At 38.6% G+C, this 18,635-nt stretch overlaps 1 protein-coding gene across 3 annotated transcripts; it reads right to left on the minus strand.

The window, feature by feature from the left end:
• Positions 1-247: 247 nt before the first annotated feature.
• Positions 248-18,564, minus strand: LOC140944248 (uncharacterized). 3 transcript variants are annotated; one of them, XM_073393381.1, is made up of 17 exons: positions 18,344-18,564; positions 17,965-18,041; positions 15,799-15,909; positions 15,163-15,348; positions 13,483-13,681; positions 11,486-12,151; positions 10,599-10,642; positions 4,527-8,453; positions 4,118-4,239; positions 3,795-3,958; positions 3,593-3,696; positions 3,417-3,516; positions 2,513-2,594; positions 1,774-1,888; positions 1,373-1,474; positions 1,004-1,293; positions 248-496 (listed from the first exon to the last, which is right to left on the minus strand). In XM_073393381.1, exons 1-17 carry the CDS (start codon positions 18,459-18,461, stop codon positions 373-375), a joined length of 6,531 nt encoding a protein of 2,176 aa, XP_073249482.1. In that variant the 5' UTR covers positions 18,462-18,564; the 3' UTR covers positions 248-372. The 3 variants fall into 3 exon arrangements, with proteins under 3 accessions (XP_073249482.1, XP_073249480.1, XP_073249481.1); XM_073393379.1 differs by having other exon boundaries at positions 10,539-10,642; XM_073393380.1 differs by having other exon boundaries at positions 248-493; positions 10,539-10,642; positions 18,344-18,563.
• Between the last annotated feature and the right edge of the window lie 71 nt (positions 18,565-18,635).

Genomic DNA, 18,635 nt, shown 5'->3' on the forward strand with positions numbered 1-18,635 from the left:
TATACACAAATACAATCAGAGTTCTACAAAACGCAACAAGTTTTTAAAATTATAGATTATTTTTAAGATTGGGGTTCATTTATTAGTTCCCATAAATAAAAATATACAATTGTTTTGAAATTCTGATTCGCACTACACCTTTCAAGTTGCAGTTAAAAGTTGAAAGTTTTTGCAACCTTGCGAGTCACCGACAATTCACGAATTAAAACCCATAAACGAGTCAAATGTTAAATACACTGCACGTATGTCATGTGGAGATTCTTCGTTAAACCGGGAATGAACTTCACTGTGTTACGCAGCCAACTATTATGACGAACTTTAGAAGATCCGTATCCGGAGTCCAGCGGTTGCAGCCATCCTAGGCAAGCACCGTCATGTATGTCCTTCAAGTAATGTCCGTAATGAATTGGAGCTGGTTATAGCTGGTAGTTGTTGTACTGGAGTGAGTGAACCCACCAATAAAGGGTTACCATTGGTGCTGGGAATATTGGCTCTGCTGGGAAACGATTATCAGCGAGTTAAACAAAACTTTGATTTTCAGGCTTATAAAAAACTACAGTTAAATGAATCTCAGAGCACATGCATTGCTTAACGCAGCGGATTGCATCTCAGTATTACAATAATGATAATCTTTATAGCCTGAGGAAGCTCCAGTCACATTACTTGGTTTTCACAGAGGTCTTCACTCACTAAACTGATAAAATAATAAAAAAGTTACGACGATCTCAAAAAGACTAAACGATCAAGATACAAGTAAAAACTACAAGCTATGTCACACTTCGTGATATGCAACGTAAATATAAACGATTGGTTCATTGCCAATTATTTCTCTTTCCGCCACGTTTACATAGACCTAACAACTGTTGATTGTGGGTTCTAAGCAAAACAATGCCACTGTAACACAAGTCGTGCAGTGTGAACGATGTAAACTCAAAAAAGGCATGAAGGTGAATAATGAGGTACACTAGATTGGACGTTTTGGGGCACTGTCTGTTAAACGTACCTAGTTGATCCATCTGTTGCACTTAACGTTGATCCGGACAGAGGTCGTGAAATAGAAGACGGAGGCAAGGAAGGCATGTTACTCCTAGCAGGGGTACCCACAGGAGTTGAAGTAGCTATAGGCTGCCCTGTGGGACCCGACGGTAGTCTATGGTGAGTAGCAGCAGATTGTTGTGGTGACAAGCCTGACAGAAGAGGATTGTTTATGTTACTCAGTCTGCTTCCTTGACCCACGGGCAGCATCGCTTCCGATTCGCTCTCAAGGAAACTTACAAACAGCTCTGAAAACGACTAAAATAAAAAAGACAAGAATTTCAATCAGGGATTAAAAAAATTGTCTTGAAGACTGCCTTGTCTAAGTCAAGATTACCTTCTCTATTGCCGCTGTAGTTCTCGTGGGAGTCTTGGGTGCACCAAACGGGTTTAAACTGGAGATCCATGATCCTTTAGGAGCAGACGATCCTGTACCCACCTGACAGCAACATTATCACGTGAGTTATTCGCCTTAACGCGTTTACAAATAAGCCAATTAAATGGTGCTAAATGCAAGGTTATAAGTAATCATTCAACCCTGCAGATTATTTTGCTTCTCAAAAATGGGAATCTACTGAGCTTACGGCTTGAAACACATCAGAGTTCTAACAGAAGGATTTATACATGGAAATTCCAAACGATAAAATGTTCAAGACCCGTAAGGGGTTATTCAAGGACCAACGTGACACATATCCAGCCCTCACTTCACTACTTAAATCGTTTTGTTTATAGACATACCTTCTCCAGTTCTTCATGGGTGAAGCCAAGCAAACTTCCAATAACTCGAACTACATCAGCTCGTTTGCTTTCAGTTGTATTGAAATATGTTATCAACATGTTTTTCACAAGAGATCTTAAAACAAAAGCAAACCAAACGAGTGAGGCTACACAATATCAACATTCATGAAACAGAGTCCCCACAGACTAACTCACCCTGGGCATGAGTATAATTTGGGAGTGTCCAATCTTGGCAGGTCACGGCCGATTCTTCCGTTTATTACCAAGTTCTGTATTCAATACTCTCTTTTGCCCACCACTTGGTTTTTTTCCCTTTCTTTTTCGTTTGTTTCTGGACTATGATTTTGGCAATAAGAATTGTTTCTCAGTCTGAGGTGTAAGGATTGTAATTAACTAAAACACCGCGATCTGACCCTATAATTTAAGTCCATTACCACACCTACGCGTGACGTAAATTGTAAATAGAACCATGGAGCTCTGGGTCCCGCTTACCAAACAGGTTAGCGCGCCTTATCCCAGGCTGAGAATTTTCACCCACGTTTGAGAATGTTTTCTTTAAGACCTTTTTTAGGGTTCAAAACACTGGGTCCCTGAGCAAAGGCCTAGAAGATTTCCTCAGCTCGAGGAATATATTCCTAGAAGAGAAGCTATTTGTAAATTTTGGCCTAACATGAAGTTTAAGTTGACAACCTTTCGTGGACATCAAAGTGACTTCAATTAACCATTTAGATGGACTTACTTTTCAACTTTGCTGTCTGATATGCTGTTGAGGTTCTTGATTCGCTCCTGACTGATTCGTAACTCTTCGTCTAGCCGGGCAACTAACAAGAACGCAACCACCATGTTACTTTTACTTATCCCAACACATACTTACATCCGATAAATAAGTCACATAAATGTTTCTAAATAAAAAACTCATTTTAATGATGCCGCGACAAAAAATGATGACATGACATCTAACAATGAAGCCATTTCCCTCCAAAACTCCATAAAAGGGCAAAAGATGGTTTTCTTAATTCCAGACAAGTCTCATGTGGAGACACTTTCCTTAACTCGTCGTTGTAGGAGAATATCGCAGCCCCAGCCGAATCTTATGATTTTCGAGCCGCTAAAAGGGCTTTATCTGTTAACTGTTCTACACTTTGCAGGATTTTTCCTGAGGAGGAAAATGGCTTGTGTTACTAAAAGACAACAAAACTACGAAGCTACTGACGAACAAAACCGGTATGATGTACTTGAACAATCAAAAATGATAAACAATAACGATTCGGTTTTTGTGATTTACGGAAATTTATGGCCGTGGCTAGTAACAATTACCGAGACTTTGATGGCTCCGGATATCACAAAAACCGAATGCAATAATTGTTATATTATACATTGTTTGTTAGAAAATAACGACCAACACGCCTTCGCACAATAGTTAATAGAGGAGACTGCTTATGAGTATGTTTGCACGGAAAACAGATTGACATATTCTTGGTAATCATGCATTGCGCACAACCTACAGATAAGTCAGTAATCTGCTGGCAGATAACTAACTAATCTGTAAGTTGCACTGATTTCCAAAATTAACTGTACTCTCTTAGCCAATGAGAAGACAGATCTTGAGTACAATGTATAATTAATTAAATTAGTGGCCCTACCTTCTTGTTTATGTTTAAGTAGTTCTTCTTCTTTACCCTGAAGCTGGCCTCGCATGTTCACTAACTCTTGTGTTACACGAGCAGCCATTTCAAGTTGGCTCTAAAGGTAAAACCACAAGGCACAACTATTAAGTAAATGTTTCAAGCTTTGTTTATATCGCGTTCACTTCACTAACCTTCAGCTGATTTTCCCTCCGTTGTAGTTCTCTAACTTGGTCCCAGGCCTTGATTACTTCTCTCTGTGCTTGTTCCTGAGCGACTTTCAGCTGTGATTCACGCTCTGAAATTAACATCATCCAGATCAACACCAGCGAAGTATGTGACTGATCAATGGTAAACATAATAACGTCAGCAAAGAGAGTTTTTTATCAAACCCACCTCGCTGAAACTGCTCGAGAACAAGCTGCAGATTGTTGAGAGAAGTCTGGTACTGGTCCGCCTGCTCTTGGGATGAAGCTAAATCCAGGACTGCTCGGTCACGTTGAGCTGCGATGCTCTGGAGTTGTTCCTGAAGGTTTTCAATCTGCGCTGAGGCTTGACGACTACAATTGACATCACAACAACCTCTTAGCATATAGATACGGCATTCAGCTGAAAGCACTAGTTATGTACTTTATTTGTCTTGAGTTCAAGGGTTTGAAGGCCCTTCCATATAATTAGGTCGTTGATTATTGAAAAAAAAAAAGCAAAGAATCACTTACTCTCTGTCCTGCATAGAGTAGGAACTGGACAGCAGTTGTTCTTCTGCGCGCGCTAGTTTCATCCTTAGTTCTTTTTCTCGTTCCTCTGCCTCGAGGGCCTCACGCGTGTAGCTTTCTTCAACCTAGAGACGCCATATTAATATGTTCAGCAATTCCGAATTTTCCTCATGCTTGGCAATATACTTAATCCATTTGAAAAGCATCAGCTGTTACTAGTTTTAGATTCTCTCCAAACGCATGATTTTCACGCCTAAGCTCATGGAACAGAACAGTAATATTGATCACTAGTAGAAGTTGTTTTCATAAAAAGGAGTTTTTCGACGGGAGGCATACAGAACTCTTAAACAAACAATTCGATGTTATCTAATTCAGTAATTTGGCAACCGTAAATTGATTTCAGATTTGATACCTGTACAAGGTGATTCCTAAGCCTCTCTAATTCCTGTTCCATCTTAGTCTCCGCCACTTTCTGCCCACTGTTTGCAGCAGACAGTTCCTCCTGCAGCTGCTGTACCCGGCTACGAAGCTGCTCTGATGTTCTGACCAGCTGTTCTCTTTCCATCACTAGCTCCTTAACAATCCTTTCTTTTTCCTGTATTGCCAACTTGTGCTGTTCAACATCGTTGTATAGACTGCTGATGCTTTCACGTTGCTGGGACACAGTTCCTGTCATCTCCTGTAGCTCCGCTTGTAGCCTGCTTACCTCAGCCTGCCATTGAGAGCTGGCAATGTTTATTTCCTCTGTGCGTAGCTGTGCTTGATCAAGTTCCTTTACAATTCGCTCCTTTTCCTGGATAACACGCTGCAAATCCTGATACGAGGAGCGCTCTTTTTCACTGACTGCCTTACTGAGGCTAACAATCTGATCTTGCAAATCTGCGACTATGGACTCCTTCTCGAGTAAGACGTCTTCCTTTTCATGGCGTGCTTGAAATAACAAGCGATTTAGCTCTTCTTTTTCACGGAGCACTTCTTCTAAACCGGAGTCTCGATCTTCAACAGCTTTATTTAGTAGCGTTACATTTGACAGCTGTTCACGTAAAGTCTGAATTTCGTTGTCTCGCTGTCGAAGAACATTATTTCTCCGGTTTTTAACTGACTGAAACAATTTTTGAAAGTTCCTGTCAATATCATCGACATTTTCACTTTCCCCGGACTCTGAGTCCGTCATTAAATTCACCAGCTGTGAAATTTTCTTCTTTAGCTCTCTAGTTTCGATATCTTTTTCTTCTAAAATATCGTCTCTTTCAGTTTTGATATTGTCAAGTTCTACCAATATTATACTTTTTTCATTTCGACTATTTTCTAAAAGCTGCTTCAGTTCATTGTCCTTGCTCTCTATAGTGCGCTTGAAAGAAGTGATTTCATCTTCTAACTCTTTGATTCTGTTGTCATTTCTAACTATATTAGCTTTGTCCGAAGACAATGTGTTCACTTGTGACTTAAGACTGCCGAGCTGTTTACAGAGCTCTTCATTTTCAGCCGATAATTTGGCAGTTAAATCACTTTTCTCTTGAATCATTTGTCTAAGAGACCCGATTTCCTCCTGCAATTGGTAAATTTCTTTATCTTTCATCTCCTTGTCTCTCATGACTGAGTTTCTTTCCTTCAGTAACACATCTCTTTCCTCTCTAAGTATTTTAACCTGCACATCTACCTCATGCAGGGAGGGGTCGGGAGTGCTAAAACTTCCCAGCTGAGCAAGGGTAGCAATTTGTTTGTCCTTCTCGTGTATAAGCGTAGTTAAAGTTTCGTGCTCAACTTGAAGAGAATTTATTTGTCGTCTCAACTGGGAATTTTCTTGCTGTAATTTTTGTTCTTCGGTACTTTTGCTCTTGTTGCGTTCCTCAAGTAGTTTCTGTAATGAAGAGTGTTTTTCTCTCAGTTTTCCCATCTCATTAGCTTGAGACTCGTTCAAAGCAAGCAGTCGCGCATGCTCAGTATGAAGTAAATGAGAGGCTTGGTCCTTCCCTTGCACCTTCTCTCTCATGGCCTCTAATCTGTCCTCTGCATTCAATAACTCCTCATCCCGCAGGCTCAAATCCGCTAACAGCCTATCCCTCTCCTCCCTCAGTTGTTGTAATTTGCCTTCATAAGCTTCCTGCGCTCTATGTGTAGACTGGTCAGTCCTACTCACAAGCTCTACCAATGAAGCATCTTTCTGTTTAAGAGCTGCTATTTCTTGATCCTTTTCGTCTAACAATCTCAATAATTGTGCTTGATGATACTGAACATCATCCGAACTAGAAGCATTCACAACTTGAGCGTGAATCAATTGTTCCTTCTCCTTCAATGCTTTTGTCACTTTTGCCATTTCCAGCCTTAGCAGATCTATCTCAGCTCCTTTCTCTCTCAGGTCAAGCTCTAGTTTATCAACCTGCAAGTCCTTCATACCTAATAAGTTGCTCACCTCTTCTTTTTCCCTCCCGCTTTCGGTGAGTTTTTGTTCCAAGTCATTACATACCGATAAATGATTCTGAACAGTATCGCTAAGCTTGGTCTTTTCCACCTTTAGTATTTCAATCTCAGAAAACTTTTCTTTGAGTTCAAAAACAGAATTATCCAACTCAGAACTTCTCTGTTGCAGCTCGAGCTCAAGATTGGTCTTTTCTTGTGACAGGGTTAGGTTCTGTGTCTCTAGATCCTTGCATCGTTTCTCGTTAATTTGAACTTGTTGGTTCAGTAGCTCAATTTGTCCTTCCAGCCTGGACATTTCAGTGGTTTGGTTACGCAAGACTTTCACTTTGTTTTCGTACTCTTCAACCAAACTTTGCAGCACTTCTTTTTCCATCAACAAACTGTTGTTTTCAGCGGTAAGTCTTGCGTTCGCTTGTTCCTTATCTTGAATCGTTGTTTCCAATTTGACCTTTTCTCCCTTCAACCTTTCAAGATGTTTTTCAATTTCAGATAACTGGGTTACCAAATTCTGGTTCTTTTCGTCAAGTTCGTCACAGGTTCGTTGATTCTTTCCCATCACATCCAGCAACTCATTGTTTTTTGTTTTCAACAAACTACACTCCTGTCTGTTTTCCTCCAGAAGTTTGACCACATCTTCTTGGCCGCTTTGAAGCAAACTTATCTCATTATCCTTAGAAGTGGTTAACTCCAGTAGATGAGCATTAAAACTCTCTTCCAATTCACATATTCTTTCATCTCGTTCGTTAATCATTACCACTAAGTCATGTTTTTCATTCAAGATGCCTTCAATTTCCACACTTTTTATTTGCAGTTCATTTTGGACGTCAGAGACGGTTGAAGTTTTCGCCTCAATTTCTTGAATAAGTCGTTCGGTTTCCTCTCGTAACAGAGAATTATCTTTCTCTAGTTCTTGAAGCTTATTTAAATAGAGTTGAAAGCCTTCATCGGTCTGGGAGCCTTGGTTCATACTGTCTTCGGTGCTGACTTGCTCCATATCGTTCCTGTTAAGCGAGTTTACTCTTGTTTTGCTAACTGCCCATTTACAAAGATCAGACCGCAGTTCATCCATTCGTTCTTCATTGATCTTGGTATCATTTTCTAGGCGGGGACTACTTATTTCAAAAGAAACTAAATCTTCCTCTATAGATTTCCATGCTTCAAGAATACGCTCTTTCTCCGACATAATCTGAGAATTTTCTTTTTGTATTCTTGTTATCTCTTCTTGCTGTTCAGAAGAGGTATTTCCCAGCAGGCTTTGCATTTCTTTTACTTGCCGCCTAAGACTCAGCACCACGCCTTCAAGAGCTTCTTTTTCTCCTTCCCAGTCTCTTTGCGCTAATTCCAGCTCCTCGACCTGTTGCTGGTAATCTTGTAGGTGCTGCTGAAGAAGTTCTTGACTAATCGTGTTTGTTGCTCCTTCTAACGACACTTCAGTATCCGGTGTTATTTCAGGTTCAGCTTCGTTAACTGCGCTCTCTGTTAAGCTCTCTGCTGATTCTGATGGACTGGGTTGTTCCTCAGTAGACTCCATATTCTCGCCCCATTCTCTCTGACTCTGTAGTGTATTGACGAGCTCCTGTAGATCCTGCACCTTATGTTCCAGCCCAACAATAGTACTTTCTAGGACGGCTTTTTCTGCATGCAGCGCACCAACAATATCACTACCTTCCTCCTCATCAATACCTTGCTGTCTTCCAATCTCTGTCACACAATACTTTGTTTCTTGTCCCACTTGTTCATTGTCTGATTGTAAGTCCATCACAGCACCCTCTAAGTCCTCTACAGTCACCCGTAGCTCTGCAGATCTTCCAATCAAGGCATCTTTTTCTTCCATCACATGATCTAATTTCGCCTGACTTCGTTTACTCAGTCGTTGCTGAAGTTCTTGTAAGTCTTCACGTGCCGCACTGGTACTAAGCTGTGAAAATCAAAGGAAACCATTGAAATTATCTGAGACACAAAAGACAAATGGGCTGTGACGAAAGACGTAAGTTTACAGTGCTCCAACATATCTACCAGAATTCGACACAAATTTCTGGTCATAAGCCCTGGGCTTGCATAACAAGGGGATTGATGGGCTTACATCGAGGGGGGCGGGGGTGGGGATTATATCAGGGGGACGGCTTATAAACGGAATACACAAGCTGATAAGGAAACAGTTTAAAAACTAACTTAACTGTAACCGGAACATGTAGATAGATTTATACAGATGAGCCTATAACTAAGGAGGGAAGCTTAAAACCGGGATTTTACGGCCGCGGGGAACACCCATCTATGAATAAATTTATAAGGCAAAATTTTGCTTGGGTTACATCTTTTAAAAAACGCTTATATCTCGGCTGTTTTAGAGGCGATTTAGATAAAATTTTACAGAGACACTGTGAAATGATAGAAGTTTAGGAGCGTTGGTTATTATTTGGTAGACTGTGCTTTACAGCGATGCTTTAAGCCACAGTTGTACCAAAAAGGGGAAATCGTGATTTTGTGTCCAAGTTTGCGGAAATAATGGAAGACAGCACTCTGTGATTTTACTAATAAATGATCGGTCAAAAACTCTAGTTTGTTATGTATTGAGCAGATTTTGCAATTTAAGGAGTGCCAGCAAGATATAATCGTTTAAATGAGCAAAATCTGCCATCCCTGAAATAACCTCATATCTTTTCACAAAAGCGCTCTTTTAGAATTCCGCTCAATACATAACACACTACAGTCTACCAAGTTTACCCCTCTGCAGTGCCACCTCGTGAAGTTTTGTATCTGTGCTGAATTCCTGGACACAAAATTGCCGGAAAAGTCAAATTTTGAGACTCCCAAAGGTGTCCCGACTAAAGCATGAGTTTTTGAGTGGGTTTTTAACTTTAACTTAACTTTACTAAATGCAAGTGGCATGTGCATATTTAGACTACATACATAAAACACTAGTACAAATTGCAAATTTAAAGTTTGTAACACACAACAAGTTTAAAAACACGTATGACCAGTTTAGGTAGCTGTGCAAGGTAACATTAGCCATGGGAAGCCTGGTGAAATAGCCCGCTAGCATTACTAACTTGTACATGTTAGCTAAAGCCAACTTGGACAAAACATTGTTAAATTCTGTGCCTAAGTATAATGGCTTCAAACTGCTTTTGATGGCTTATGATTACATCTTATTCCTTCCGTAAATGTGCAGATCTCCCTAGCTTGAATCAAAATAACAGGAAAGATTAATTTTTGCTTCTGTTGTCATACGACTTGGACAGGTTTCACATTTTTTCAACATCTTTGATGGGTTCCGTATTATAAAACTTAACCATTCAAAAAAATAAAGATGAGTATAATTCACTTAACATATTTCTCCATTTCTGATTGGCTCAAATCCCCCAGCTAATTCTTGATAACTAGCTAGTGTTTGCCAAATTTAGCAGTCATTTCAATATCTGATAAGATGACATCAATTAGTACAGGCTATTGCCAGAAAAAGTAATAGCAACCAAGAAGCTCTGGGGACGAGGCTGTATTTTGTAGAGCTGGGGAAAATTGTAGAAAATTTCACGTTTTGCAAAGAAAAAAATTGCCAAACGTCTGCCTAAAAACATAGCAAGAATAGCAAAATACAACTCGACAGAGGACAAGTGCTATTTGCTAGACAAAACATCCCTTTATACCCTGAATTTGCTAAGGAAAAGATAAATGAAGAAAAAGGAAATTAACATTGGTTGAGCTAAGGACATTTTGAAGTGTGAATTGCTTCAAATGAATAATTAAATTTCCATTTGATAAAGTTTTCATAAGATCTGAAGAACCATACAATATGGTGCTATTTATTTTGTGACAGGACACTTATAACACTGTTTGTATGTATAAAAGGCAGAAATAGCAATCTTTGAGATTATGACTGCACTTATCCATTAGCTATTAAAAATGTTATTATTACACAATTCCCACAACAGATGAGCATGGCAGCAGCTAAGCTTCCTTTGCCATGTCACCCTGCACAGCAACCTGTCACGAAATGCATTACATGTCGAGACTGGAACATGGCTACAAGCCTGGCGTTACTGTTGTGCAACTCTTGTCTGACCTGCTGGTATAGCTGAACCAGGCATAAATGACGTTCCCACAAAGCTGAAAAGCAAAAGTATTTCACTGTGAGTTTTTAATGCATTTGTCATAAACTTTTTTAAAAGTCCCCAATGTCAAGGATCCATATTCATTTTTTATCAGCGTTGTCAGCCAGACAAGTAAGCATAATGGCATACTTGCCTGGTTACAATTTGGTTTGCCCAGAAAAGTGCAGGATTATAAAAAGAATGCAGCCCTCTGCAAACGTTGCAAACATTGTTCTGGAAGCTTTTTGACTGAACTCGCTAAGCATTTTGCCAGCTGATATAGCTGTTAAGGATGTAGACTGAGACTCCCAGTGATGTCAGTTGATGACTAGGATGCATTCTGTTTGGGCACCAAGACAAGCCACTGTCTGTTAGTTTGCTATGAAGGCAAGAAGGAGCTAGGTCTTGCGTTTTTCCTCGTAAAAGGCAGAGGCACCTGCTTCACTTTTTTGTTTGTTTTGTCTGATTGTTTGTTTTTTTGCTGGAGGCAGTGAAACACCTTTTAAAAAACACCACACCTTGATGAGTACTGTCATGTTTTCTGCACATGGCCCATTATTTTAAAAGTCTTAAGTGGATGAGAAGTAATCAGAACGTAGGTAAAATGTACATGATAAAATCATATAAGAATTAATTTTTTGAAAGATTTTGTGGTTGAGCCAAACCTCACACGTCCAAAGGACGACTTACGGAGTTATCTTAATCGTCCGAGTGGGGTTGTAGTCATCTGGGATGACTGCGAATATGGATCTCTGCCAGTGTTCATGAGAAATTAACATAAAATAACAACTACTTTGATAATAATTATTAATCTAAGGATAGCAGTAAATAAGAGGTGATCATTTGATCATTCACCAACCTGCCAAAGCACCCCTAAGCTTGCTCATCTCCTCCTTTGCTTCTCCTTTGATGTATTTCACCTTCTTTAAACTCTCCATTTCAATTTTCTGCTCTTTTTGGAGACCCTGTGATATTTGTAACTCTTCCATTAAATCCATGGTTGAACAGCTCAACTGTTCAAGTTCAGACTTTACTTCCTCAACACAGCGATGCAACCTTCTTTCCTCTGATTGGGCACAACTTAGATGTTCCTTTAACTCAGCATTTTCTGTAGCTACTATGTGAAACTGTTCCTCTAAAGTGCTTAAGCACTCATAGTCAGTCTTCAGCACACTCAGTTCTTTGTTTTGATCCTCTAGCTGACTTTGAAGTATTTCCAGCTGTCTTGTGCTTTCATTCAACTTACTTTCAGAAGCAGACACAACTTGTTTATGTGTTTTGGTTGATTCCTCAAGATTTGCTTGGGCATTCTCTAAATCCTTTTGCATTGCAGTGATAACTGCATTCTTTTCTTGAAGCTCAGCATTCAATGCATTTATTTTGTCCTCCTGAATATCTGCCTGTTTCTTCAGCTGTGCCATGGATTTCTCTGCAGCTGCTAACTGGTTCTTCAAAGATGTTGTAACAGCAGTGGACTCATGAGTTTGGCCAGCATTCATCTCAACATGGTTTACAACATCTTCATCTATAGGTAGGGAAAAAAAATTACAAGCCCATTCTTCAAGCCTTTGATCATGTCATCTAAAGGCAAACTTATGTCAACAAACCATAATCACAGAGTCAAGGTTGCCCAGCACCAAGATTTAAGATTCGAGTTGCAAGTACTGCACTGAACTAATTTCTGTTGGTCACTCATGGGTCACAGGTGAATAATGGAACATTTCATTGTTGGGCCAAAATGTAGTACACATGGACATGATTACAGAGCTCAAGGAAAATATTTAATTTGTCCACAATAATTGCCAGTTCACTTCCAGTCAATCCCCCTCCTTAATGGAGAGGACAAGTGTGACATCACAAACATTCAAATTTGGGAAATCATGGGATTGGTTGGCGTATTCAGAAAGAACTAGATGAAAAAAGACCCCTTGCCAAAAATCAGCCTGTTATGGATAATTGGTGGGAGATATAAGCACTGTTATTCTCATATGACTCCATACAAATCCTTTTAAAATCAGATTGGATCATAACATTTAGGAAGAGGTAGAGAAGACAAAAATGATTTCATTTCACAATGACTTGTTGAAAGATGTATTTATGAAGTTTTGAATATATGAAAATTATATATGAGAGCTGCGGGGTGAAGAATTATATAAAAGAAGATCATCCCAGTTATAGACACAACATTTACAGTTGCGAAAAAAAAAGCCTGAAAAAATTCAGGCTTTTTCAGGCTTTTCTTTTCACAACTGCAAAAACTAATTTTTGCGATTAGGACAGATTGACTTTTTCCTGCTGGGAATTAATTTTTGTGATTTTGAGAAAGTACCCAGTACTCAGTATCCAGCATTGATAGATATTTTCAAACAATACTACAGTATGTATACCCTATGTAAAATCAGTATTTGTTTCCTTGTATACCTCTTTGTTTCTGAACGAAAGAGACAGGTTGTAATTGAACAGACACGATTTCTGTATTTTTGGTTAGCGAATTTAAGTCAGAGGATATTTACTCCGGAGTAAATTATTGTGGGAAAATGTTTGTGGTAATTTTTCTTTGTGGGAACTTATTTTGGCAGATCACTGGAAAAATTGCAAAAAAGCAAAAATTTTGTGCCACACACAATAGACTGATTATTTATTTAATTTTGTTTGTCTCAAGTACATATGTACAACTGCTTAGCACTGAAAACTATAGGTGCTATATTTATTTTATTACGACCGATGTGTTCACATACATTTAGCACTTTATGGCAGCCATGCAGATTACAAATATCAAAAAGGTTTCTGTGACAGTGGAATAAAAAATGCATTGGCAATTTTAGGTGAACGTGACAAGATAAAAAGATAATGTACCTTTTTGCTGAGGATTAAGGAGCTGTTCCTCTAACTCTTCAATTTTCTGAACATATTCCTCTTTCTCAGCCTGCCATTTCTGCAATTCCTGTTTATGTTTCTTGTTAAGAGCTGAGATCTTTTGCGAGTAGCTGCTCTGTAAAGCAGTCAATTCATGCTGATACTGGTCAGTTTCTCTGTGCAGTTTATCCTGATTGTCCTACAAGAATTAATAATTTATTCTAGTGTTAAAAAAAAAAAAAACAAGAAAGTGATGTGCATGTACAGCACTATTTCAACTCCACTACACAGTACAACCTAATAAAAAACTATTAGGTTTATTTTGGTTGTTTCAGCCAAGCACTGAGAGATATGTTATGCTACAACTTCTATTACAACCAAACACGCGGTATATAAACTACATTTAGAACAGAGCTGAGCGACAGTTTACAAAGAATACTGTCAGAACAGAGGCCAGAAAAACCTGCTGGAAAAAAACCCAATGGAGAAAAAACATGGCAGGATATCTGGGTATGATCCATGGCTCATGCTCCAAAAAGCCTATCCTACGAAGGCTACATAGCTCAAAGGTCTCTGCCCATATTAACCGGGCATGTATTCCCAAAAAGCACATTAAATACAAAATAATTATTTGAAAACAAACAAAAAAAATGAAAACAAGCTAAAATAGTCACGAAACTCAATCTGTCACTTAATAAACCAAATATATAATAAATAAATAAATAAATAAAAAACTTGGGCTCCACAAGGTGTCCAGGGTGTTCGTTAGACATTGGAGATTGGAGAGTTCTCCGGTTATTACACTGAATTCTCCGGCTAATGTTCCGTAGCTTATGACTATTTTTTATTCAGACATGGAGCCTCTTTCAAAATATTCTCCTGTAATGTTACATCTTTCTCCTACAACAAGAATTCTTAATGAAAACCCTGGGTGCAGGCCTAGGACTCTTTCCCACGTGATAAGCATCCCTTTTATAGCACTCCATTCTATCCATACTGTACTTCAACTGAAACCGCCCCAGTCCCCAATGCTCCCGTGCTGCAGAAATATTTCATTTCCAGCTAATTCGTATCCACTCAAATGCCGGAAATTCCATTTTCTTGCAGATACTACATATAGTACAAAATGGCCACCACAATGATATACAATGTAAACATAGAGTGTACATTAATTTTGCTGTAGTAGCATGTAATGGCCACCTGCACACAATAACAAACACAAACACTTCACTTTCAAAACCCCACAAAACATCCACTTAAAATAACCTCTAACAAAGGATGATGTCTTTATAGAAAATGCAATATTAGGTGCTCTGGACAATAGGAATCATTATTTGGTAGCTAAAAACATTAACATCTTATTCTTTTGTGAAAAGATCAAATGACACACTGACAACCTCTGCATATAAGCCTGCACTAAATGCTGTCCTGACAGTCCCCATTATGTGTCAGTGTAGATTCAAGTGTGTGTAAAGCTACAGTCAAACCCCATTAACAGGGACACTAAGGGGGCCACAGAAAGTCTTCGTATTAACTGGGTGTCGGTATTAAGTGGGTTGAATTTAGAGAAAATGTAAAGGCTAGGACAAGGTAAACTGTCCATGTAAGCGGGTGTCGATAAAGCAGGGTTTGACCGTACACTGATATTGAGCTATGTGCCCTGCAAACTAGTATACTCACTGCCCCATGTGCTATGGATTTCCAATGCTGACATTCAGCTTGAAGTTTTGAAATTTCACTGCGCAGCCGTTTAGCCTCCAAGGAGTCTTCAATACTTTCACTAGAATCATGTCGTTCTCTTCTTCCAAAACTATGGGCATGTTCCTCTTGACTTTTGCTGAGCTCCCGCAGTTTTACCAGTTCCTGCTACTCAAATAACAAAAAAATAAATATCAGAGAAAAAAGATGATAATCTAGAAATAACTTTAAAACACACCATCCCACTTTTTAAAGACATATTTCAGCATGACTCTCATGTCTTCACCAACTTAATTCAATGTTCCATTTCCTTCTGCTTATATATGTGACAATTTAAATAATATGTTACAATTCTAAATTTCATAACAATGATAGAATCAATTTTTCTTTGAAAATAATGACACATACTGTGCACAGTACATATAGAAGGTTGATATCAAGTTTTTCTACATGAACTTTGACTCTCTGATGTCTACATACCGGTAATACATAAATATGTACAAATGTAAACCCGACAAACTAAAAACAAATATTATTATCTCAGTTATATCATATTAGTTATGGCATGTGCAGCTGTACCATGCTGCACCAATGATGACACTTGGCTTCAAAGGTTACCTCTTTGTTGTGGAGTTGTGTCCTGTACTCTTTGGATAAATTATTGACCTGAAGTTCTGAAGCTTCTAGTCTCACATGGAGCTCCTCACTATTTTGCCTCACTCTTTCATACTAAGAAATTAAGAACAAGCTTTATTATTAGAACCAAAAGGAAAAGGCATACCACTGCTTTGAGTTAACAGCAACTGTTTTCTTAACATCCTACATGAATATGACCAGACCCAGTACCATAATGAAAATGTTGACATCGCACATGTAAAAGGAATTTACAAATACTACAATTTGTCAACATTTTGCTAAATATATGTAACTTTCATACAGAACAGGAAGAGTCATATTACGCGTAGCGCACAGTTTGAAGTTTGGCTTGAATGTACACTGTAGATGTAAGAGTGCCACTTACACAAATAAATCTTTATACAAGGTTCATACTCTTTTAAGCTCTTCAAATTCCATGAGCTTTTTAAGTTTTCCAAGACCTTAGGTTTAGCTCTCACTTACAAAAATTTTAAAAACTTTCCATGTTGTAAGGTATTTTTGGACCTTGAACAGTTCAACAGACACAAACGTTGGTGTCCACTAAAATGTGAGCCGTTTGTGCTGGCTGATTACCTCCCTTTATCCTACAATGTCCTTGCCTCGTCATCTGCTTCACTTATCTATCAAACAAAACTTCAATTTTCCATGACTTTCCAGGGGCAACATGGAATTTAATTATTAAATTCCATGATTTTCTAGGCCTGGGAAATACTATGCTTAAATTCTATGACTTTCCAGGTCTTCCATGACCTGTACGAACCCTGTTTATAGTACAGCTAGTGACACTTATAATAATGAAACACAGTGTAATATAATTTTGACCACCTAAAAGAAAGTGAAAATAAATCTGGTCACTACAACTTCCAGGTTCTCAACACCTTCCTTGAGCATAGAGCAGCACATGTACATGTACAGCGATGTACCTTCAACTCTGGAAATAACGTCAGTAAATTAAATTAGAAATACATGGACAATGTATGTGTCTCATAAAACCCAGTTTTAATAGCCCCACTCAAGCTATGCCGTGTTAGATAAGTTTAGGCACTGGATGGGTGATACCACAATCCTGCCATAAAGACCCTACCACTTTCTTTATTTTCTCCGCCTTCTTTTTCTTTTTATATTGTCCTGTTTTATTCTTAAATGTGTATTGCAAAGCAAAAAACATGCGTTGTACGTCAAGCTCCATTAAAAATCTCCATTCAGAGCGAACATGGCCTTTTGACTGAGGATGCCGTTTTTGAAGCTCTCGTAGGATTGGGAGTGACTGCTGACCCTTAAGACTCAAATTCAAGATGGTAGAAATGAAAATACACTCAATCGCAATATCTTCAGAGTGAAAACACATTTTACACAAGACATTCCTATCTCAATGTTCTGTAACAGTTTGGGGCAATTTAAAGTTAAAGTAGTAGGTTTCATCTGTTGAACAGCATTAACGACTTCATTTTCATTCTTACCAGAATTTCTGGAGACATACATGTAATCTCCCTCTGTAATCAGCCATACTGAACAAAAATAGTCTTTAGAAATAATTTGGTGCAAAATAAGCCAAATTGTAGGAGCCTTATTTACAAAAAACTGCTGGTAATTCCAAAGGGTTTGACAAAAAGGCGGAAAATCTGAACAGGAGAGGGGGGTAACGATTATCTGAGGACATGGGAGAAGAATGCTTTTTGGAAAGTACAAAAGCAGGGGGGAGTTAAAATGTGGAGGCCGTCCATGGTATGGTATGGATATTTTCTGAAATCACCCAGGTTCTTTAATCTTGATTATTGCTCCTACTTCAAAGATGGTTTAATGTGTCAATTTTCTCTGCAAATAACTTCTGTCGTGGAAATTGATCAGCAAAAGCATTCTTGATTATCACAAAGGCCACAAAAACAACAGACCAAGTTTGTCGGTTGATGATGTCATTGCAGACATCAACAGATATATAGAAATAGAGTTAACTCGTGTTTCTGCCTTGCTATGTGATCATGCAGCACAAAATTTTGACAAAAATATGCACAAGGAATCATTAATTTACACTGGCCATGGCACATGAAGAAAAGTAGTAGCCTTTATTGAAAGGAACAAATACTCTCTTTAAGCACTTGGGTGACACCCCTTGGGTTCAAGTATTACCTCAGCCTTTTGTGTTAATAGATGTGCTTCAAGTTCTTTAATCCGGGCTTGTGCAACTTGAAGTTCTGCTGAGGGGTCTGTATAGAAAAACACACAAAAAGCTTACAGCTGTTATTAATCTTAACCTATATGAGAGTGAGCAATCAGCTGTTTCCCTGCTATGTAACTAAAATCTACGAAGGACAATAGTAATGTATTTACAATGACAATAATTTTATCTTCAGCTTGTATTATTTAATTTGAACGGGAATATCATCAGATTTCTTGCTTTGATGAATTTCAGGTTCATTTGCTAAACACAACAGTACCAAACAAGCTCTGTAATCAAAAATAAAACACAGTAAACCTAACTACAGGGAAGGTTAATGATAAATCTTACCAGATACTTCTTCTGCTCCCTCCGTCAAGATTTCGCGGGTAAATGACGAAATCTGTCCAGTTAAATTAGAAATACTAGATAAACTGCCTGTCAGATTACTGCTTAACCAGGAAGACATTTTGGTGCTAAAATGCAATGGGAAAAGTTTGTGCAAGTTTATGTCTGCAAAGAAAAGATGGGTGATGTGGCAGTCTATTACGTCTTCTCTGATTGGCCAATTTGATCCGCCATGTTGGGTTCTACTTGACTTGAGACCGCTATTAGGCAGCGTACATCCCCATGGACAGGGCTA

The sequence above is a fragment of the Porites lutea genome, chromosome 7, assembly GCF_958299795.1.
Source record: "Porites lutea chromosome 7, jaPorLute2.1, whole genome shotgun sequence".
NCBI classification, from domain to species: domain Eukaryota; kingdom Metazoa; phylum Cnidaria; class Anthozoa; order Scleractinia; family Poritidae; genus Porites; species Porites lutea.